The 24,352-nt window shown below is 42.0% G+C and overlaps 2 protein-coding genes across 3 annotated transcripts in view; both read left to right on the forward strand.

Moving 5' to 3' along the window:
- The first annotated feature begins 284 nt into the window (after nt 1-284).
- On the forward strand, nt 285-10,148 carry steap4 (STEAP family member 4). Its single transcript, XM_055655836.1, is given in 6 exon segments — nt 285-603; nt 5,040-5,486; nt 5,692-6,178; nt 6,181-6,218; nt 8,615-8,779; nt 9,810-10,148. Coding segments are annotated over 6 exon segments (1,392 nt in total). The 5' UTR covers nt 285-594; the 3' UTR covers nt 10,056-10,148.
- LOC129709442 (sorcin-like) overlaps nt 8,939-24,352 on the forward strand; it is a 199,970-nt gene continuing 184,556 nt past the window's right edge. For both annotated transcript variants that reach the window (XM_055655856.1, XM_055655864.1), the window contains exon 1: nt 8,939-8,942. The gene's annotated coding sequence lies outside the window, so the exon portion shown is untranslated. The remainder of the gene's footprint in view (nt 8,943-24,352) is intronic.

The following is a 24,352-nucleotide window of genomic DNA, read 5'->3' on the forward strand; positions in this document are numbered from 1 at the left end:
AACAGTAACAATAGTCCCTCTGTCTGTATCTCTGACTTTCTGCATATTAGAAGTCATGTAATTACAACCTCATGTGCCGAGAAGCTGTAAATAAATTAAGATTTGAAATATGATTTTGTTCCTGCAATCAATAACCTAAATTATTTTCAAATTGTTGTGCTGCTGTCAGTGAAAATAACTTGTAGCGGTCCTCAACTTGGCATAATAAACTTTTCAATAACAAGTTCCACATTCTGTTTTCAGCTGGCAGTGCTCATTTTTTGCAGGGAGTGATTGATGGTGCTGGTGGAATGCTGTTACGTCTGTCTGTGGTGTACATGAACAGGAAAGAGCAGTTAACAGCACAGCAGCTATTGGGATTTCCCCACAATTGTTGAGAAATCTGCATGAAGTGAACAGTTTGGAATTAAATCAAAACAAATTGCCATCCAGAATTACGCAATCAGTTATTTAAAGACTACAACGTCTGAAGAATCTGCCAGATGATCTTGTACAGAAGATCTTGCACAGAAGACAGAGAACGTAACTTTCTAACTAGTTCATGACAATTTCTGTTCTATAGGATTTTATTTTTGTGGTTTTGAAATAACACAGATGAAAAAGGTAATGAAACATGTTACATGAATACCTTTATTTTAATAATCAACTATGCTGTTTTCTGTGTATTAGTTTTTAATGCTATAGTCACAGAATAGTATAAATAACAATTGGATTTGTTAGTTTAATCTTTTTTAATCAATCTACTCATTTTCTATGCATTCCGGTCAGCAATTAGTTGCAGGATAAATATTTGCCGTAACCTGTGAGTACTTTTTCAAGTTTGAGCATAGATATGGTGGGGGGGGGGGGGGGGGAGGGGTAGGGGAACAATATAACATTCTGGAACAGGGCAGTAATTGTTCAGAAATTACAGACCAGTACTTGCCATCGTTTTCTGCCCTCTCGCCTGCTGTTTTATTCATCTGTAGATCTCAGTGCTGTCTATCTCAAGCAAGCAGGAACTGATTAATATATGTAGATCAGAATCAATTGCACACCCCAGCACTATTTTGACTGGAAAGGTGATAATATACTGTGCTGGACTTAGTAACATAATGGAAGTTTTATTTAAATGTTTTACCTTAGATCAATGGAATTTCTTTGCAGTGCATGCAGGTAAAATTGTTTCCACATTTCTGTTTCATTCTGCTCCAAGAAGCTCAGTTAGACAATGTTATATTACATAGAAGTATATTTTGTTGCAGACTGTGACCCCTTGCCTTTTGCATTCTACTAAATCTTTCTTTGCTCATGTGCTCTCAATTTATTGTGTAAAATGGCATAGAAGAAAAATTACTTTTAGATGCCAATTTTTCACAACCTCAAAGTATTTGGAACAAATAAAAAGTTTAACCATATGTATTAAATAGTGCTGAAGTTTGTGCATAATAATATGGCATAACATGTGATGAATTATGTTCTATAGGAACAGGAAAGCAGACTATTATCTAATTGGTGGCCGACTAGGAAAAGGGGAGATGCAGCGAGACCTGGGTGTCATGGTACAGCAGTCATTGAAAGTAGGCATGCAGGTGCAGCAGGCAGTGAAGAAAGCAAATAGTATGTTAGCTTTCATAGCAAAAGGATTTGAGTATAGGAGCAGGGGGTTCTACTGCAGTTGTACAGGTTCTTGGTGAGACCACACCTGGAGTATTGCGTACAGTTTTGGTCTCCAAATCTGAGGAAGGACATTATTGCCATAGAGGGAGTGCAGAGAAGGTTCACCAGACTGATTCCTGGGGTGTCAGGACTGTCTTATGAAGAAAGACTGGATAGACTTGGTTTATACTCTCTAGAATTTAGGAGATTGAGAGGGGATCTTATAGAAACTTACAAAATTCTTAAGGGGTTGGACGGGCTAGATGCAGGAAGATTGTTCCCGATGTTGGGGAAGTCCAGGACAAGGGGTCACAGCTTAAGGATAAGGGGGAAATCCTTTAAAACCGAGATGAGAAGAACTTTTTTCACACACAGAGTGGTAAATCTCTGGAACTCTCTGCCGCAGAGGGTAGTTGAGGCCACTTCATTTGCTATATTTAAGAGGGAGTTAGATGTGGCCCTTGTCGCTAAGGGGATCAGAGGGTATGCAGAGAAGGCAGGTACGGGATACTGAGTTGGATGATCAGCCATGATCATATTGAATGGCGGTGCAGGCTCGAAGGGCCGAATGGCCTACTCCTGCACCTAATTTCTATGTTTCTATGTTTCTATGAATTAAATGAACAATCAACATAAAGTCTTCATAAAGTGATCTAGGGTCATTCATTCCTTCTGCCCTGCTCTGTGGGTTCTGAGGAAACCAAGAGGCCAATATAAGATGTACATATTTGGCTACAGATAGGTCAGGAAGTGTTTGAGGGAGAAGGGGGAGGGGCAGATGGATGTAATATGAGAGGTAATGCACATTATCCACTATTTTTGCAAGGCTTATTAGTGCTCCTGAAAACGTAATTCAAGGATTCTTAATCCTCTCTCAAATGTTCATCCATTTTGAACAGTAGCAGACAAAAACTCCAAAGATAAGGTTTCATTTTTTTCAAGGAATATCGGAAAACATCTTTGAAGTATTTCCTCTTTTAGAAATCGTCTTTGTAATCCCTTTGCCATGACCAAGCTCAAATTAAAGTGTAAGCAATTTGTGTTTACAAATTAGAGACAGTTAACTTTAACTAGTAATGTCATTCTGGCGATATTGGCCTGACACTGGGATTCATATGAAGGGGGCGCTGTTCTGGCGGCAGCCATGGCAGCAGCGCGTCAGCCTTTCAATTTTATTTTTTATTTTTAGTATGTTTTAAAGTGTGTATTTAGTGGGGTTTTTTGTGTTTTGTGTGGGGGGTGGTGTGGGTGGTGTAAGGGGGAAACCGCTTTGGTCGCCTCCTCCATGGAGAGGCGACTTTTTCCAGGTCGCCTCCCCCGTGGCCTACCATCAAGGATCGGCGAGGTCTTTCCCGGAGACGTGCCCGGGGCTTCAGCGGCGGGCGCAGCGTGGACTCGGCGTGCAGCGGGTGAGCCCTCGCTGGGGCTCGCTGGAGGGGAGCGCTCCGTTTCACTGGCCCGGGGCAGCCGGCAGCCTGAAGTCGCAGCCTGAAGCCGCGGTCTGCAGAGTTCCAGCTGCTGCGGCGTCTACAGCCCGGGATCCCTCGTGGGGGACCCGGGGTAAGAAGAAGCCGCCATTGCCGGCCCGCGAATAACTTCACCTGCAGTCTACGGTGCTTCTGGCTTCTGCGGCGGGGACTTTAAATCTCAACCGCCGGCCTGCGGCCTACACAATCTTGAAGCCGCGGTCTCCGGTGAGGAAAGACCGATCCTGAACTGGACTCTGGACTATGGTCTTGTCCACGGGGGGGGGGGGGGGGAATGGAGGAAGACGGCCAAAGTTTTTTGTGCCTTCCACCACAGTGATGAATGCTGTGGTGGATGTTTATGTTACATGTTGTGTCCTGTTTATGCATTTTATTATTTTGTTAACCCATCTTTATGCTTTGTATGGAACTGATTTTTAAATTATGTAAAGCACTTTGGGGTCAATGAAAATTGACTATAAATGTGCTATATAAATAAACTTATTATTATTATTATTATATTATTCGACTGATACATGTTGGTCACATTTTTCATCTAACATTGCACAACTCTCAAACCTGTTACTAATATCACTAACCTTTTTAATGCTTGGGTGGGTTAAAGCGAGTGTGTAGGAAGGATCTGCAGATGCTGGTGTACACTGAAGATTGGCACATAAGAATGACCCCCCGGAATGAGTAGGTTAACCTATGATGAGCGTTTGTTGCACTGGGCCTGTACTCGCTGGAGTTTAGAAGAATGAGGGGGGACCTCATTGAAACATACAGAATAGTGAAAGGCTTGGATAGAGTGGATGTGGAGAGGTGTTTCCACTAGTGGGAGGGTCTAGGACTAGAGGTCATAGCTTCAGACTTAAATAACATTTTTTTAGGAAGGAGATGAGGAGAGATGTCTTTAGTCAGAGGGTGGTGAATCTGTGGAATTATTTGCAAAAGAAGGCTGTGGAGGCCAGGTCAGTGGATATTTTTTTAAGGCAGAGATAGATAGATTCTTGATTAGTACAGGTGTCAGAGGTTATGGGGAGAAGGCAGGAGAATGGAGTTCGGAAGAGATAGATTAGCCATGATTGAATGGCCAAGTAGATTTGATGGGCTAAATGGCCTAATACTACTCCTATTTCTTATGACCTTATGACACAAAATGCTGGAGTAACTCGACGGGACAGGCAACATCTCTGGATAGAAGGAATGGGTGACTTTTCGGGTCAACCTTTCTGTCCAGAGACGCTGCCGATCCCGCTGAGTTACTCGGACATTTTGTGTCTATCTTCGGTGTAACCCAGTATCTGCAGTTCCTTCCTACACAAATGCCTTGCTGATGCCTGCATCAACCTACTTCTTCATGTTCTTGTCCAAATATATTTTAAATGTTAATATTGTACCTGCCTCAACTACTTTTACTGGCAAGACACAAAATGTTGGAATAACTGCATTGGTCAGGCAGCATCCGCAAAAATATTGATGGTGATGTTTCGGGTCGGGACCTTTCTTCCGTCTGAAGAAGGGTTCCAATCTAAAAGGTCTATCTATATTCTCCAGGGATCCTGCTTGATCTATTGAGTTATTCCAGAATTTTGCATCATTCCTTGTTAAACCAGCATCTGCGGTTCTACTTTCTCTGGCATCTCGAAGGGTTTTCGAAAGAGTTATCTGGTACTTGTGTGGAATTAAAATTACATTTCATAATATCCTTTTCATTTCTGGGTTAAAGGAAGCGAATGAATAGAGTAACACCACAGAAGAAGAAGGAACGTACCAAGTGTTGAGACACACTGGGTCGCTGCAGATTTGTAATAAAATTGCTGCTTTCCCCTTTGCCAAGGTTGAGACTAGCACTAAATAACTTCTAAATGCCAATTGCAAAATAAATGTTTTCAGATTATTCAATAACTCCTACATTTCTCTTTTTTTCAGATGGAAATGTCTGAAAAAGCTACTGTTGGTGAAAATGACCGTAAGCGTGAGACAATTTGCATTTTTGGCACTGGGGACTTTGGCCGATCTTTGGGTATGAGGCTGCTCCAGTCAGGTCACCCAGTGATATTTGGCAGTCGAAACCCACAGAATTCCACCTTGCTGCCAAGTGGAGCTCAAGTCCTTACCCACGCCGATGCCCTGAAAGAATGTAAGATCATTTTCCTGGCGGTTCACAGGGAGAACTATGATTTCCTCCTGGCTCTGTCCAATTTGCTTGATGGAAAAGTGTTGGTGGATGTGAGCAACAACCTCAGAATTAATCAATACCCAGAGTCCAATGCACAGTATCTATCTCAGCTGCTCCCTAAAGCTATTGTGGTGAAGGGGTTTAACACAGTTTCTGCCTGGGCCCTCCAGTCAGGCAGTCTGGATGCTAACAGTCAGGTAAGGTCACATACATGTCTACTTATGGGAAGAAAGTTGTCTGTATGGATCAACTAATTACATTTCTATAATAAATTTCACGTGATGACCAATTAATCCTATTGTCTACAAGAATCAGCAATCTATTTTTGAGAATTACCATACTTTATTTTGCTGAACATCCATAATTTCACTAGTACTAAAAAATAATTGTACTTTGTTTCAGGTCTTTGTCTGTGGTGATGATGATAAATCTAAACAGCGGGTGATGGATGTTGCCAGGAGTTTAGGCCTCACTCCTTTAGACCGGGGATCCCTTCAGGCAGCTAAAGAAATAGAGAACTACCCGCTGCAACTCTTTCCAATGTGGAGGCTGCCACTTGCTATTGCATTCGGTCTCACAGTATTCTTCTTTGTTTACTGTGTGGTGATTGATGTGATCCATCCATATGTGACAAAAAATAGAGATGTTTCCTACAAGCTTGCAATTTCAGTTCCTAATCGCATCTTCCCAAATGTCTCCCTCATCCTGCTTAGTCTGGTTTACCTGCCAGGTGTGATTGCTGCTTTTATTCAGCTGCACAGAGGGACCAAGTATAAGAGATTCCCTAACTGGCTTGACAGGTGGATGTTGTGCCGCAAACAACTGGGACTTGTGGCACTTGCCTATGCTTTTCTACACGTTCTCTACACGTTCATCATACCACCAGAATATCGGTTAGGTGGCGTTGGATACACTCTATGATTGAAGAGGTAAGAACATTATCCAGATGATTTCCTATCTCAGGTAACAATTCAAAGCACTTTATTCGGAGGGGCTTGGCGCATTACAGTAGGGGATGTACTGTCAACCAGCACGCAAACACTGCACAATCACACATCAACATTCAACACATAGCAATAGTTTTAAAATGCTTCCTAAGTGCTTCAATTAAAAAGTGCATATAGTGTGATCAGCATTAAAAAAGCTGGACAGCCCTGGGGATGAAGGTTGCCTATGCGGAGTCTGCGTTTCAAACTCTACCTGAAGAATCCTGCGTGTTAACTTTAAAGACTGTTGGTCGCATCAGTACAGTTCGGACGTGCTCATCATTGACCACATTCAACAGGCGGTATTTTGCGGTGATGGAGGTGGCGTTAGCGAAAGAGAAGGTTATTACATTTTCAATGAATGATAGTAGAAGAGGTAAATGTCTTTGTTAATCCCAACATTATCCAGGTATGTCCTTCTCTATCTCAGGTACTGTAAGAGCTTTGCTCTTAATAATTTTAAGAGATTTTAAAGATTTAGCAAATAAAAAATTTCAGATGAAAACAAAAAAGCTAGGAACAATAGCATCTATGAAACAAGAAATCGAGTTAATATTTCAGGTTTAGTTTAGAGAGATACATCGTGAAAGTAGACCCTTCGGCTCTCTGAGTCCGCACCAACAGCGGTCCCCATACATTAATTGTTTTACCGGAGCCAATTAACCTGCAAACCTGTATGTCTTTGTGTAATTCCGGTCCTAATCTTACCCCTCTAGTCTGGTTCAGCCAAACACCGAATACGAAACACTGGAATCCAACTCTCTTTATTATACAGCACCATTGCAATAGACAATAGACAATAGGAGCAGTAGGCCATTCGGCCCTTCGAGCCAGCACCGCCATTTAATGTGATCATGGCTGATCATCCCCAATCAGTACCCATTCCTGCCTTCTCGCCATATCCCCTGACTCCGCTATTTTTAAGAGCCCTATCTAGCTCTCTCTTGAAAGCATCCAGAGAACCCGCCTCCACTGCCCTCCAATACCTGGTCCAATACCTGATCCATGTCTCTGCTCATTCGAGCCCATCAGCCTTGTGTGAATAGAACAACTCCAGAAGATCAGCACACTCCAATGCGCTGTCCCGGAAGATCAGCACACCCCAATGCGCTCTGCCCTCTTTTATACCCTTACAGACCCTTGGAGTGAAAACACAGGGGGGTGGAGGGGCAACCCCTACAAGCCAATTATCAATAAGGATTACAAAATACATTGAATGACAGTTCCCTAACCCAATTACAAAACATCACATAACATAGTTTCGATAAAAAGTACTTAGTGGGAAACAATTCTGCTAAGTAAAGTAACATTATACCAGGTAAAGTAAACAGTTTGGGTAAGGCCCCTCTCCTTGACCAATCATAAGTAACGGTGCCATGCAACACAGTCTGCAACATTATTGTAAACTATCATTTCCCAACCAATCCCAAGCACGCATTTGCAACAGGACGTAGCTCCTTCTGCAAAATCTCATACATATTAACAATTAATGGCCATCTAGACATCAACCACCATTCAACCTCGTCCCAGGCTACAGACACTCTGGAGCCATGATCCTCATGGTCTTTACAGCTTTTGCAAAAGATGGCAAGCAGGTTTTACAGAAGCAGAAATCTTCCATTTTGTCAAGCACCCAAAATGCCTGATATTATCATTTGGAGCATGGGGCGAAACTGGAGCACCCAAGGAAACAAGGCAAACCCATGCGGCCACAGGGAAAATGTACAAATTCCGTACATATAGCACCCATAGTCAAGATCGAATCCGGATGAAGCATAGTAATAAGTCTGAAAATAAATGTTAAGACATTGGTTTCTACTTTGCAGTACCACAGGAAAAGGAAATTCATTTTCCTCTTACTGATGAGAATGCCAAAGATGGCCACTGCTTGCATTCAGAGTAAATGCCTAGAGCAAAATAGAATCTCCTGGTGAACAATGTGTGGAAATATTGCTCAATGTGATACTATTCCATTAAATATGTTCATGTACATTATTTTGCTTTATAAGCATGTAAGTTTCTATAATCATCCATTTTAATACGTAACATCAATGTTCAATTTTCAGCAGTTGAAATTTCTTCAGAGGGAAACTGGGAAACAAAGGCTAGCAGAACTGGAATTCGAAGTCCCATAATGCAGGGGTTGCAAGGGCAATTAAGACACTGATGACTTTCTATTCGATAAGGAGATCAAATGGCCAGGATTGAAGCTGATAAATGGAGTTAAGGTTCAAATCCATCACCATCTGCATGAATGCAGGCTTCAATACTTCTCTGTCATGGGGTTATAATAAATGTTGCACAGTCTTCACTCCGTTATTTTAATGTTGTCCCTGCAGTCAAAGATGAATAAAACGATGGAGCTAAGCAAAGTGCTGTCCTGGCGTGTTGACGTATACTTTGCATTAGGAATGTTGGGATTTGGTCTTTACATTCTTCTGGGCATCACATCCTTTCCGTCTGTCAGCAATGCTGTAAATTGGAGAGAATTCCGATTTGTCCAGGTATTATTTCCTATGTATCTCCGTTGAACTGGTAACTTTGATCTGCACATCATTTCTTTTAAAATGTTTCTATTGGTTTTTTTTCCAAAAAAACAAAACTAAAACATGAAAAACAGGGCAAAAACAATAATGATAAACATAACAATGATATTGGTACATGGGGATCAGGACAAGTATAACCTAATATGAGACCAGTGTCGAAATACACATTGAATATAGACCTCCCGGTCTCTATGCAAACATAGTTAAATATTTAAAAGAAAACTTATAAATGTAGAAAAAAAACACAAAGATAAAAAGACAAAAAGAAAAGGAAAAAACAAAACCCCACTAAACTAAAGAAAAAAAAAAGAAAAAAGAAAAAGAAAAAACATCAGATAATATTTAAAAATGCTAATTATAGTATGCTCAAGCAGATTTCATTCACTCATCTGCTGCAGATATACTTTCTAAGCAATTCCCCATATTCGATTCACTTGAATTCCATACAGCTAAAATATTCATGCTGATCCTTAAAATGAATGAAGAAAAAATATTACTGATTACAAAATCACAAAAACACAAGATTATTTAGAGTGTTATTTTTTACATTTGGAAATGAATGAAGAAAGAATGAATACATTTATTGGCCAAGTATGTACACATACAAGGAATTTGCCTTGATGATCTGCTCGCAAGTAACAACATGACATACAGTAACAATTAAGAATAACACATAAAACATTAAACATTATTAATAAAGCATTATAGTTTAAACATGTGAATGAAATAATATACCAGAGCAAAATTAGGCTAGAGACTTTTGGTTATTGAGTAGAGCTACTACTCATGGAAAAAAAGCTGTTTTTATGTCTGGCTGTGGCGGTTTTGACAGTCCGGAGTCGCCTTGAGTTCATCATGTTAGTCAAGAAGTTAAATGTGCGGCAGCAACTGCTTTTATGTGTTGAAAAATACTCAGAAATATAAAGTAAATTTTATGAATACTGTTATAAATGAAAATTAACTAAATTATATCTCTGTTGTCTTACAGTCCAAGTTGGGCCATGTGACCCTCCTACTATGTACTGCACATGCTGCTTTATTTGGTTGGGACAGATTTCTACAATCAAAATGGTACAGATGGGGGCTTCCACAAGCATACATGCTGGCCATTGTAATTCCCTGCGTTGTACTGGTCCTAAAACTGATTCAGATCACCCCGTGTGTAGACAGAATGATCGTCAGAATCAGGCAGGGTTGGGAGAGGATACCAAAAACCAAGCAGGCTCTGGTGTAAGTTCACAAAACATTGCATTGAAGAAGCTTTGGATGAAGATTTCCTTTGACAAGGAATTGATCAGTCAATCTGAAGATAAATGGGCAGAAATGATGCCATGTCTCTGCCTCTTGCCTGTTAATTTCTATGATTTCCATTGAGGGGGTGGGGTTAGGGGAGGGGGGTAAGAGTATCCATCCCTGAAGCAGCATAGGTGTTAAAATGGCATATTTTCCTTCTGTTATGCTTATTTGCGGGTTACAAAAATGAGGGGTTTTAGATTAATATTCATCACCCCTTAATTAAGCAATTTAAGCAGGGCTTGCATCACAATTATCACTACTTCAACAATACACGCTTTGCTTGGCAACATCACCACAAAACAATGTCATTCATCTGGTCAGAGGACTTGGGTTATTTTCTTTTTTGGGCAGCAGGTTGTCAGCTCTTCCAAAGCCAACAGCTGCTGACACTACTAAACCCTGCCCACTTGCCTTGGGCCTTGCTCCGTACTGGGCCTTGCTCAGGTGGCTCATGCCAGGGGAATGCCTGGCTCACTGAAGGCCACTGAACTGAGACAGTATGGGTCACCTGAGAGATGCTTCACCTGATTGGCACAAAGGCCAGTTGGGAGGTTTTGTTCCCCTGGTTTTTGCCCTTTTTCTCATGCATGATATTTGTTTGCAAAAGGTGAAGCAGAGTTGTATGGATCTGGGATCTGCTTCAAATTAAATATAAAATGAGGGTCTAAAGACTCCAATGTTGCTTGGTGTAGAAGTCCCATATCAAACAAATTAAGCTGTAGCTGTAAGCCAGCTTTTATTCCTACATTTTCCTGGACTCCAAAAAAGATATAATGAGATATGCTCTCAAAAATTATAACTATTGAAATGCCCTTCATAACTACGTAAGCAATAGGCCAGAGCCCATTGTATTCCAGGCGTTTGTTGATAGCTTGTTATATCAATGTAGGAATGGAAAAATATTATAGTGAGAGGTCAGGAACGTTTGTGTGAAATAGTGGGAAGGCAAATAGTCTAACCAGTTTGTAGTGTGATTTGAGTCGTATAGTCCCACAGCATGGAAACAGGCCCTTCAGCCCAACGTGCCCATGCCGACCAACAAGCCCCATCTACACTAGTCCCTCCTGCCCGAGCTTGTCCCAATACCCTTTAAACCTATCCTATCCATGTACCTATCCAAAGGTCTCTTAAACATTATGACAGTAACGTTATGATATTTGGTTGGCATCTTATTGGATTCTGCAACACTAGCGGCAAGAACTTGAATTTTACTTTTTCTTTCATGCGTTGAATATTGTCTACCTATTGAGCCTACACCCAATCAGAGGCTATGTTAAAAAGCATGAAATAAAACAAACACATTTATTATATTCACACCAGAACCACAAACTAAAACAAGACTGTTCCATTCCCAATTGAATCCATATGAAAAGTTTTGTCAGGCTGATAACATCTGGAAAGAAACTGTCCCTGAATCTGGAGATATGCATTTTTACATCTCTCTACTCCCTGCCTGATAGGAGAAGGGAGAAGAGGAAGTGGCCAGGGTGAGAGTGGTCCTTCATTATGCTGCTGGCCTGGCAGAGCCAGCGTGAAATGTAAATGGATCGAATGGAAAGAAGTCTGGTTTTACACTCTCAATCCAGATGCAGGGTCTCGACCCGAAATGTCAATCACCTCCTTGCCCCCACAGATGTTTCTTGACCCGCTGAGTTCTTGCAGCTGTTTAGGTTTTGTTCCAGACAGCACAGCATGTAGCGTTGCTGGGCACAATGTAGAAAGATTACAATAAGTGACAAGGATTCAATTTCTTTGCAAAATGCTTATTTCTCCATAGACGGCTTTCAATTTTTAAACAAATGTCAAACAATAAATTGTAAAAGCATAGAAATCAAGCAAGTTTAGATTAATAACTCTGGAATGTTCCACACAATCCACCTATTGAATCTTATTCCTTATTTCTTTCAATACATAGCTTTACGCAGTGAAAATATATACATGGAATTTACATATATCTGTATTTCACAATGCATCTCTCATAATTCACTAGTATTTGTCATTAGTGGATAGAACATTTAGAAAACATGAATTTCCAATACAGACCATAAATGCTAGAGGTCTACTTATGTCCGGGGAATTATAGATGTTTGATGATATAATAAAACAAAAGTTAAAAAAAAAAAATAAAGATGACTTTTCCAATAACTTGTAGTGTGTAATTATGGATAAATCTTCTGATCATGCATTACAGAAATACAAAGGTCTGGGAATTCACATATGCAAGTCTTTAAAGATGATGGGACAAGCTGCTAACAAGTTAAATAATATCCACGCAAACCTAGAATCCATAAATAGAACAATGAAGCACAAAAGTAAGAATGATCTTTGTAAATCATTCGTTAGTTCTCCACTGAAGAACGATATTCTGTACTTGGAAATCAGGGCCTTAAGGAAGGAACGGGGACAATTTATTAGAACGTTACCTGTACTGAGATACTTCAGTTACGGAAGGGAGATTAGAGAAGCTGAGATTTTACTCTTTGGAACAGGAAAGATGAAGGAGGTTAATAGAAATGTTCAAAACTTTGAGGGGAAACCTTTTTCCACCAAAAGGAGCATTGCAAAGCAGATAAAGTGTGTAGGAAAGAACTGCAGATGCTGGTTTAAATTGAAGGTAGACACAAAATGCTGGATGAACTCAGCGAGACAGGCACCATCTCTGGAGAGAAGGAATGTGTGATGTTTTGGGTCGAGACCCTTCTTCAGACTGATCAGGACAAAGAAACGTCACCCATTCCTTCTCCCCAGAGATGCAGCCTGTCCCGCTGAGTTACTCCAGCATTTTGTGTCTATCTTCGATTTAAACCAGCATCTGCAGTTCCTTCCTACACATTTTGTCACTTAAACAGAACTAGGAAAGAAAGAAAACAAGAGGACATGACTTCAGAATTAAGGGACAGAAGTTTAAGGGTAACATGAGGGGGAACTTCTTTACTCAGAGAGTGGTAGCGGTGTGGAATGAGCTTCCAGTGGAAGTGGTGGCGACATGTTTGTTGGTATCATTTAAAAATAAATTGGATAGGCATATGGATGAGAAGGGAATGGAGGGTTATGGTATGAGTGCAGGCAGGTGGGACTAAGGGAAAAAAAGTTGTTCGGTACAGACTTGTAAGGCCGAGATGGCCTGTTTCCGTGCTGTAATTGTTATATGTTATATGGTTAAAACAGGTTGATTCTCAGTTGTAGAGTTGGTGGGGGAGGATAGGATAAACTGGTTGCTATGGAGATTAACTGAAAACAAGGTTATCAGGTTGTGTCAGAAGGAACTGCTGGTTTAACCCGAAGATAGACACAAAAGCTGGAGTAACTCAGCAGCATCTCTGGAGAGAAGGAATGGGTGACGCTTCGGGTCAAGACCCTTCTTAGACTGGTTAGGGATAAGGGGAATGAGAGGTATAGACGGTGATGTGGAGAGATAAAGAACAATGAAAGATATGCAAAAATGTATGATAAAGGAAACAGGCCATTGTTAGCTGTTTGTAGGGTGAAAATGAGAAGCCTGTGTGACTTGGGTGGGGGAGGGATAGAGAGAGAGAGGGAATGCCAGGGCTACCTGAACTGAGATAAATCAATATTCATACCACTGGGCTGTAAGCTGCACAAGCAAAATATGAGATATTGTTCCTCCAATTAACGTTTAGCCTCACTCTGACAATGGCGGAGACCTAGGACTGAAAGGTCTGTGTAGGAATGGGAAGGAGAATTAAAGTGTCCAGCAACCGGAATCAAGTAGGTTCAGGTGGGCTGAACGAAGCCTGCGTTTGATCTCGCCCAATGTATGAGTCCACATCTTGGACAACGGATGCTAGTGTATAAGAGTCCCCATCTTGAACATAATGCGTAGCACAGTGGCACAGCTGTCTGATATTTTCAGTCAACTGAGTTAAATCCTGACCTCTAATGCTGTCCTTGTAGTGCGCAAGTTCGCTTGTGACCACTTGGATTTCCTCCTACATCCCAAAGAGGTGTAGATTGGTAGGTTAATTGTCCACTGTCAATTGTCCCTGCGTGTGTATATAGATGATAGCTAGGAATCTGAATGCTTTCTTAGTTCATCTGTAGAGGTTTTGTTTATGGCAGTAGGGTTGTATTCACCCCTTTGCTTCCATAGATCAAAATTCTATTGTCTTGCTGATGTTAAGGGCTACAATGTTTTCCTCACACTATGGTGCTACGTTCTCGATGTTTTTCCTGTACTTCGTCGCATCATTGTTGCGGATTCAGCCAACATTTGTGGTATCATTGGCAAATTTAAAAATCGTGCTGGCATTGTACTTGGCGACTGACTCATGAATGTGCAGGTAAATGAGCTAGCGACTCAGGGCACAACCCTGTGGGGCACCAATGATGAGGGTCAGGGTGAAAGAAATGTTATGACCAATTCCAACCAACTGATGTCTGCCTGAGATGCGGTTTACATTTGGAGGCTCCAAAGTCACAATCCAGAAGTTTAAGGATGAGCTTATTTTGTTTTATAATGTTGAAAGCTGAGGTGTTTGCAATGAATAGCATGCTGACATAGATGTCCTTATTATCATGGTGATCCGGGGCTGAATTTAATGCAAGGGAGATGGCGTCCTCATTAACCTATTTTTTGAGTACAAGAATTGTGGGGGATCTAGATTGTCCAGCGACTTGCACAGATTTAGGCTATTATCAATCTTTCAAAGCACTTCATGATGTAAGAGTTATTGGGTGGCTAGTCATAGAGGCAGTTCACTTTATTTTTCTTGGGGACTGAAATGATGCAGGTTTCCTTGAAGCAGATGAGGACAGAAGACTAGTTGATTCACGGAGTCATACAGCATGGAAACAGGGTCTTTGGCCCAACTTGCTCATGCCAACTAAGATGCCCCATCTACACTAGTTCCACCTGCCTGCATGTGGTCCATAATTCCTCTAAACCTTTCCAATCCGTTTTCTTGGCCAAATGTCTTTTAAATGTTATTATAGTACCTGCCTCAGCCACCTCCTCTGGCAGATTGTTCCATATATCTACCACCCTCTGAGTGAAAGAGTTGCCCCTCAGGTTTCTCATAAATGTTTTCCCTCTCACCTTAAACCTATGTCCTCTGGTTCTTGATTCCCTGATTCTGGCTAAAAGACTCTGTGCATCTTCCCTATCTATTCCTCTCATGATCGTATCACCTTGATAAGGTCTGTGTAGGAGCCATTCATGCTTGGGCTAGTTACTGTTTGCATATTTTATTATTTTGTCTAGATATTTATAGTAGTATTATTTTGGATGCTTGTTGGTAGGCTTTTGATACGTAGATGAACGTTATATATAGTTTGGTCACAGGGAGTGGCTAGATCAGACTGGAGCTGAACGGAACGGAAAGTTACAATTTGCATATGAATAAAGAGGATCTGGTATGTTCACTTCTTTGGCCACACAACTACGTCAATAAAGAATCAATTGGAAACTGGAAAGAATGACGCGAGGATCAGTTTCTTTTATCTTCTGCGTGTGATCACTCCTCCCTGCCTGTGTTGTAACGGCAAAGGAACGTTGGACATTGGAAAAGCTTGAAATTGCCATTACGTTAAAGTAAGAACTGCCCTCTATGAATGAAACTGGAGCTTGGAAATCTAGAACAAAGGATCTGCCTGATACTGTCAACTCAACAAGGTCGACTCCTGCGGGATCTGAAGAACGATGATTGGAAACTTCAAACGCCAACGGGCAGGGGATCGTGAGTAAACATACAGCTATAAGTAAACCTGTATAGGAACGGCCAAGAAGGCTGTATTAGAAAAGCTGCATTAACCTTTATTGGAAAGCTGCAAATAGCTGTATTGAAAATGACTGTTACTGTGGAGACATGAACAGTGGGCACCCGGACGTGACACCAACAGACAAGAAGCCGAAGCAAAAAAGTCGAAGCCAAAGAACGGAATGGAAACGAGGCCGAAACGCCAATAAACCGAAAGAGTCCGTAGACAAAACACCTACTAACTGAAAGGATGAGACGCCTAAATGCAAACTAACCGAAAGGGCTGGGTGTCTAAAAGCCAACAAACCGAAAAGCTGCATCGCCTAAAAGCAAACTTACCAAATGGCTGCTCTGTCGAAACGCCATCTACCCGAAAGGCAGCGTCGCCTACAAGCCAAAGGACCGACTGCCGCTCAACGGTTCGTTGGCTTTTAGGCGTCCCATCCTTTCGGTTAGTAGGCGTTTCGCCTTCGTAATCTTTCGGTTTATTGGCGTTGCGGCCTCGTTTCCATTCGGTTCTTTGGCTTCGACTTCTTTGCTTCGGCCTCTCATCCGTCGGCGCCACGTCCGCACACGGAACAGTGACCTTCAGAATCTCAACCCTATCTGATGTTTTTAATTCCCGCTCAGATTGTTTTGAATTCCAGTCTGGAAGCATACGGCATTACATCAATACATCATTACATCATTATGTAATTACGTCAACACGTCTTAAAGAGACAGTGAACCAGTATGTCTACAGCTTAGGCAGAAGAGGCTGCTCGCTTGGTGTGGGTTTGCCATCCTGAAGAAAAAGCTTGAGCTTGAGGCCCAAGAAGCACAATTGAAACGAGAGACAGCACTGACAGCAATCAATGCCAAGCTTGAGCTTGAGCTTGAGCTTGAGGCACTAGAGGAACATTTCAAACAAGAGATGGAACAGTTGGAACGAGAGACAAAGCTGGCAGAAGCCAATGTGAGGATCAGTATACTTAAGGTCAATACATCAAGAAGGAGTGGCACACATTGGAACGGTGTCCACTGATCGAAAAGAAAGGACACATAGCCAAAGACTACTAGATTCGTATCACTGGTGATGTGTGCAAACAAGTACCCTGAAATACTTCACACTGAACAGAAGAACACAGAGAAGAAACCGGAGCATACAGAACAGAATGCGAAGCCAACTATGAGTGATGCTGTTTCCTCATCTGAGATGTGTGCGCATATTGGGGCCGGTGATAAAGCCTGCATCTTTTCCATCTTACCAGTCCAGGTAAAGAGCCACAAGGGGGACACGGTGTTGCACATACAAATTTTTGGAACATGGAAGTTCAACAACCTTTTGTACAGAAAGCTCATTCTCCTGTGCTCCAAGGAATAAAGTCCTAGCCTGCCCAACCTCTTTGACCTAGGCGCTCCAGTCCTGGCAACATCCTCGTAAATGTTCTATGCACTCTTTCCAGCTTAGCAAGATGTTTACTTTAGCAGGATGTCCAAAGCTGAACACAATACTCCAAAGATAGACACAAAATGCTGGAGTAACTCAGCAGGTCAGGCACCATCTCAGAAGAAAAGGAATAGGTAACATTTTGGGTCAAAATCTTTCTTCAGACTGAGAATCATAGGGGAGGAAAACTAGAGGTATGAAAAGGTTCAGAACAAGTCAGTGCCAGCACCGATGACCAAGGAAAGGTAGAGCCCACAATGGTTCATTATTGGCTGTGGAAGAGGTGATAACGAAGTGATATAAGGATGCGGAAGTGTAGCAGGCAGGACTTTCCTTGGTCGTTGGTGCCAGCTCTGATTTGTTCTGAACCTTTTCATACCTTTAGTTTCCTTCCCCCTAACTCTCAGTCTGAAGAAGAGTTCACCTATTCCTTTTCTCCAGAAATGCTGCCTGACCAGCTGAGTTACTCCAGCATTTTGTGTTTATCTTCAGTGTAAATTAGCATCTGCAGTTCCTTTCTACACAATACTTCATCTATGGTCTCACCAATGCCTTGTACAAAGAAGTCTATAAAAGTGATAAATGTCGGTGGAATGTCAGCCTCTTTGACTGAGAATCTTGAGTGTTTGCAGCAAGATCACACAGAGGCCTTGTGTAAACTGCAATGAAGTGCCACATCTCTCAAATAGGCCACAATCTGTCCCATCTGTAGGAGAATTGGTGAATCCCACAATGACCACATTGGTCATCACAGAAACCACAAAACTGGAGTGGAAGTAATCTCCTTCAATCTTAAGAAGACGTTGTAGCCCAAAAGGAGTTTGTGATAATGCTGAGGCCAGTAATGACTCTGAAAGCTAAGACAGAGCAGCTGTTGCCCTGATGCAAGGTTTCATCTGGCATTGGGCAATGACTGTCAATCCAGTTAAACAGGGCAGGACTTGAGTCCTGATAAAGGAGAAGTGCTCTACAACTATCCACTGTGGGTCCTGCACAATGCCCTCCCCTCCTTCCCCCCACTGACAGCTGTTCCCACTTTTGCAGGCTGCCTTGACATCTGTTTCTGTGTCCTTGCTATTCTCTGGTGTACTGCAGCCTGAAGCCAGCCTAGGAGATTACCCCATAGTTGAACCATCTGTAGGTCAGTTGACTAACATTCACGATGAGAACATTCTTTCTCTGTTTAGACCAAGTGGAATTTCCAGAGTGATAACAAATACAAAACAAAATTCCTGAAAGTGACCAACAGCCAAAAATGACAAATCACCAGCCAATTCATGATTCCATTAAATTTGTCCTGACAGGCATCTTCTTGCCTCAGGCATCCCTTCAAAGGAACATTGAAATAAAATTAATGAAAAAACAAATGAAAAAATAAAAATACTAAAATATAAATAATAATTGAAACTAAATAATATTAATAATCAAATAATAAAAATAGTTATAAACAGTACTAAATAAAATGAAAAATAGAAAGCAAAAAATACATATTGTATAAAATAAATTACACAAATAACAAGAAAAATAATATTCTGCCTGCAAAACAATCCTGTATGAACGCTTAATGAAGCCAGGTGAATGAAAAACGTGGGTTGTCCTGAGTAGAGACTTTACATAAAATGCCTCAGGCAAAAAAAGAAAATGAACTAAATGGATTAATGAAAAAAAAACCTAAAACTAAAATATAAATAATAATTGAAACTAAATAATATTAATAATCAACTAATAAAAATAGTTATAAACAGTACTAAATAAAATGAAAAATAGAAAGCAAAAAATACATATTGTATAAAATAAATTACACAAATAACAAGAAAAATAATATTCTGCCTGCAAAACTATCCTGTATGAACGCTTAATGAAGCCAGGTGAATGAAATGCTTCTGATGGGAAACGTGGGTGTGGCAAATCTGGAGGAAACTCTTTTCTTCCTCCTGACCCACAGTCAGTACACCAAAGAGACTTTACACTGGGATTCAGCCAATCTTGCTTTGGACTGCTTCCTGAACCATGGGGACCGAGCCAAGTGTGGTTAAAAGAGATTCATTGTTAGAATAAAAGGACAAAACCTCACGCTCTGAGAATGGATTTGTCACCTGCTCCTTGGTCAACTCTTAAAACTGGAAATGTTTGATGCATCTTCACCTGAGGTCAGAGTAGCAGCTTTTAACATCAAAGCAGCATTTAATCCAAGAGTGACATCAAAGAGCTCGGGTACATTTGAAGCCAATGGCAGCAAAGAGGAAACAGTCTAAGAGTTGGAAACATAAATCACACAAAGAAAGATGATTTAAATTGTTGGAGATTGATTATCCTAGCTTCAGGACATCACAGCTGGAGTTCCTCAGGGAAGGGCACCTTCAGTTGCTTCATCAACAACCAGTTTTCCATCATAATGTCAGAAGTGAGAATGTTTACTGGTGATTGTACAATGTTCACAACTCCTCAGCAAATGAAGCAACCATTGATTGGATTCCGCAAGCCCTAGACAACATTCAGGCATGTCCTGAAATATCTAAGGAAGGGTCCTGACCCAAAATGTCACCTATCCGTGTCCTCCTGAGACACTGCCACATGCGGCCCAGCACATTGTGGGCTTTATTTTAATTTCACAGGTAATATCCATGCCATAAAATGTCAACTATCATCTCTTGACTCTCAATATATTATCACAACCCTGAGACCAGCCATCAATATGCTGGCAGTCATAATAACTAAACACGCAACATGGTGCCGCCACGTTAATTGTGACTATAAAAGAAGGTCAGAGATCAGATTTATCATGTTAAATGATTCATAACCAAAGGGTTTTCCACCATCTAAAATGAAGCAGTCTGCAGTGTCAGAGAATCCTTTCACCTTCCCTAGATGTGTGCAGCACCAACAACGCTCAAGAAGCACAATACTATCGCAACAAACTAACCCAGTTAATTGGTACTGTCATTACCTGAAACATTGATTCCACCCACAGGTGCTGCTTTCTGTACCATCCACAAAATTCATTGCAGATACATGAGCAGACTGCGACTGGACTTCCCAAACCAGCAATCTGCACCATCAAGAACAAAGCTCCAGGTCCTGGGCACACCTCCACGTAGATTCTCTCCAAGACAACCACCATCCTGACTTGGAAATGTATCCCCAGCTGTTCATAATAATTGGGTCTTCTTCTTCTTCTTGCGTATGGCACAGCCTAAGTTGCAGGACAACTTGTCCTATTTGATCTTATTTGATTGTGCATACTGGGTTGATTGCATTTGTCAAAACAGGGCGGACCACGTGAAGGTTGCATTCTCCCACCCCATCATTTGGTCAAAATCCTTGAATTCCCTGCTCAACATTATTGTGGGAGTACCTTCACCAGAAGGACTGCAGTGTTTCAACATGACTTCTCATCACCGTTCTCAAAGGCAATTAGGGATTGTCAACATGGCCTAAGTACAAAATAGTGAATACAAAAAAATGGTTTCAGAATTTAACCTTCCCATTTACAACATGACCAAATCCATGAGTGTTCAAAGATTAAAATTATCTCTTTTGTTTTTCTGATAACATAACATATGATGAGCGTTTGACAACACTGGGCCTGTACTCGCTGGAGATTAGAAGGATGGGGGGGAGCTAATTGAAACTTACTGCATAGTGAAAGGCATGGATAGAGTGGATGAGGAGAGAATGTTTCCACTAGAGGTAGAGTCTAGGACCAGAGACCAGAGCCTCAGAATAAAAGGAGGTATCTTTAGAAAGGAGATAAGAAGGGATTTATTTAGTCAGAGGGTGGTGAATCTGTCGAATTCATTGCCACAGAAGACTGCGGAGGTCAAGCCAATGGATATTTTAAAGATGAAGATTGTCAGATTCTTGATTAGAAAGGTTGTCAGTGGTTACGGAGAGAAGGCAGGAGAATGAGTTTGAGAAGGAAAGATTGATCAGCCATGATTGAATGGCAGGGTAGACTTGATGGCTTAATGCTGCTCCCACAAATTATTTACTTTTAAAATCTTTCCCCTGCATGGAGAACCCGACATTTTCCCTGTCGGGTCTCCGTTGTCATTGGGGCTGCAACGTGGAGCGGCCTCCGGCAGGAACGACCTAGGGCTCCAGTCGCAGAGCTGCGGACTTTACTCACCATCGTAGAGCTGGCCGAATTCGAAGCAGGAGCGGAGCAGTGGTGGGGGCGCTGCTTGGGCGACACGTGGGGAGGAACTTTTAAATAAACTTTTCCCTGTCGGTGTTGGGTCCGTTGACGTGGGCAGCTCCGGAGCAGTGGTGGCGCGAAGCTGCTGCGACCCCGACCCCGGGGATTCGGAGGCTTACCGCAGGTCCAGTGGACAGTGACACCGGGAGCCCGTGGGTCTCTGCAGGGAGGCCGCTTTTCGGGGCTTCTGCAACAGCGACTTCTCCCACCCGAGTCGCGGGGTCGAGGAGTACCTGGAGTGGGGCCTTACATCGCCCGGTGCAGCTTCAACGGCTGTGGGACTTTGCTAGCACCCGCCAGGGGCTCCAACAACAAGACCCAGAGCGCGGCCTTACATCACCCGGCGCGGCGTTAATGGCCGCGGGACAATTGCCATTGCCCGCCGGGGGCTTTGACTCTGACATCGGGAGGGGAATGGGGAGTGCAGGGGAGAGATATGTTTTTTTGCCTTCCATCACAGCGAGGAGGAGATGCGCTGTGATGGATGTCTGTGTAAATTGTGTTGTGTCTTGGGTCTTTTTTTCTTGTGTGTATGACTGTAGAAACAACATTTCATTTGAGCCTCTATGAGGTTCAAGTGACAAATAAATTGTATTGTGTATTGTGTTGTGTAAATCTATGCCTTTTATTCCTGAATGCTTTGCCAAAGGTAATACATTTTTTCTTTTCTGTCTGGCTTTCCTTTAACTTTATTTCTACCTCACTTAAATTTGTATAATCAGAAATCTTTAGCTTTAACACCATCCTGTAAATCCCTAGTTTCCTCTTGGATGTGATCACACTCCACTGGTAATGTGGGATCCAGAAAGCAATACTCTATCTAGTCTCGATCCAGCGTTTTGTATAATTTTACATGATTTCCCATTGTTAAATTCTATACTTCGGACATTAGTTAGAAACTCCCATTTGCTTTCTTAACGATCACATCCATGTATCTCTGTTTCAGATATATTACTGACATTTTCTTAGGATTCCAGCCGCACATGCAGGCAGCATCTGTGGAGGGAATGGATAAGAGATGTTTCGAGCCGGAACACTTCTTCAGATTGAGTCTGAAGAAGGGTCCCCTCCCGAAATGTTGATTATCCATTCTTTGCATAGATGTTGCCTGATTCGCTGAGTTACACCTGCACTTTGTGTTTTGCTTCATAATAAAGTTGTTGGGCACAATGATAAGATGATCAACGCTGTATGATGTGAATTTGTGTTTATATCTCATATGGCATGAATATGATGGGGAAATAGCTTCCTTCTGTACCGGTGTTTGTTTTTATAACTCCACGGAGGAACCTTAAAGTCCTGATCTGATTTTGCAATCTTTTAGCAGATTAGTATTTAACAAAAATTATCATCTTCAATACAACCTTTTCTGATAACGTCCCTATCAGTTAGATGGTAATGCACATGCAATTTACATTCAAGGACCATTTAAGGGATGTTTTTAATTATTACTAGACTAAGTGGGACCCATTGGGTCCCATGTTCACACGGGAGGGCTGGTCTCCCGACGCAATATTCTACCTCTCCACCAATTCCAATATTGGTGGCCAGTGGGGGGTGGGGCTTTCTGGACCGCTGGTATGGGTTCTTGGGGTGGCAGCTCAGTCCCTCAAGCCTGATCTGTTGGCAGCTCACTCACGGCTGGTGGCTGGCAGTTGACACAGCTATTCCTTGAAATCCCATTTCAAGCAGGGTGCAAGGCCACCAAATTCAAATGCAGTTTCTTACCACTTCAAGCAGGGTGTAAGGCCACCAAATTCAAGTGCAGTTTCATTCCATTTCAAGCAGGGTGCAAGGCCACCAAATTCAAGTGCAGTTTCCTACCACTTCAAGCAGGGTGTAAGGCCACCAAATTCAAGTGCAGTTTCATTCCATTTCAAGCAGGGTGCAAGGCCACCCAATACAAATGCAGCTTCATACCATTTCATGCAGGGTGAAACCACCATAAAACCACACAAAACACCAAACTCCAGTTCAGTAGACATTCAGTGTGTTCAGTTGATTCACAGCTCAGACAAAGTCGTGACCTCTCCCATCCCCATCATGCAGAGACTGAGCCACACGCACACTTCCGGGTTTTATAACCCCTCCCCCTCCTACCAGAAAAAGTGTGGCCTTCATGGCTTGATTGACAGGATAGAGATTCTCAACATTTTTTAAACACTAATAACACTTTTATTTTTCATTGATGGGAAGAATTTGCTGCACCTGCTGAGCAGAGGGGGACTGTAAGATGGTCAAAAATCACAGCCGTATGTGGTAGCATTTTATCTAAAATCAATATAAAGTGCAAACAGGAAGTAAGTACATTTGCAGCAGTGTCTTTTAACTTCAAGCCAAAGCACCCAAGCCACCATTTGCAGTAAGTAGTGCATTTCAACTTCAAGGCAAAGCACCCAAGCCACCATTTGCAGTAAGTAGTGCCTTTCAACTTCATGCCAAAGCACCCAAGCCACCATTTTCAGTAAGTAGTGCCTTTTAACTTCGCCAAAGCACCCAAACAACCATTTGCAGGCAGTGCCTTTTTACTTCAAACAAACCATAGTTTCATTTTCAAACCACATTAAGGGGACACCCAGTTGAGTAAACATGTGTTCAGTGTTATTCAGAGCTCAGAGAGACATGACCCTTTGGCTTCATCCATCTTGCAGAGACTGAGTGAGGCACACCACTTCCTGGTTTTATAGGTCCCTCCCCCTCCCTCCAGCAGGGGCAGCAAAGAGAATGGTGAATTTTTGAAAAACATTAATATCTCTCTGATTTGTCATCGATGGGAAAAATCTTCCGGTCCAGGAAGGCGGAGGGGGGCTCTGAGTGAGGTGGCCAAAAATGACGGCCGTAGGTGGTAGCGTTCTCTCGGAAATCGCAGCACAGTGGGCCAAAAGCGATCA

Source organism: Leucoraja erinacea, chromosome 2 (assembly GCF_028641065.1).
Source record: "Leucoraja erinacea ecotype New England chromosome 2, Leri_hhj_1, whole genome shotgun sequence".
Lineage (NCBI taxonomy): Eukaryota > Metazoa > Chordata > Chondrichthyes > Rajiformes > Rajidae > Leucoraja > Leucoraja erinaceus.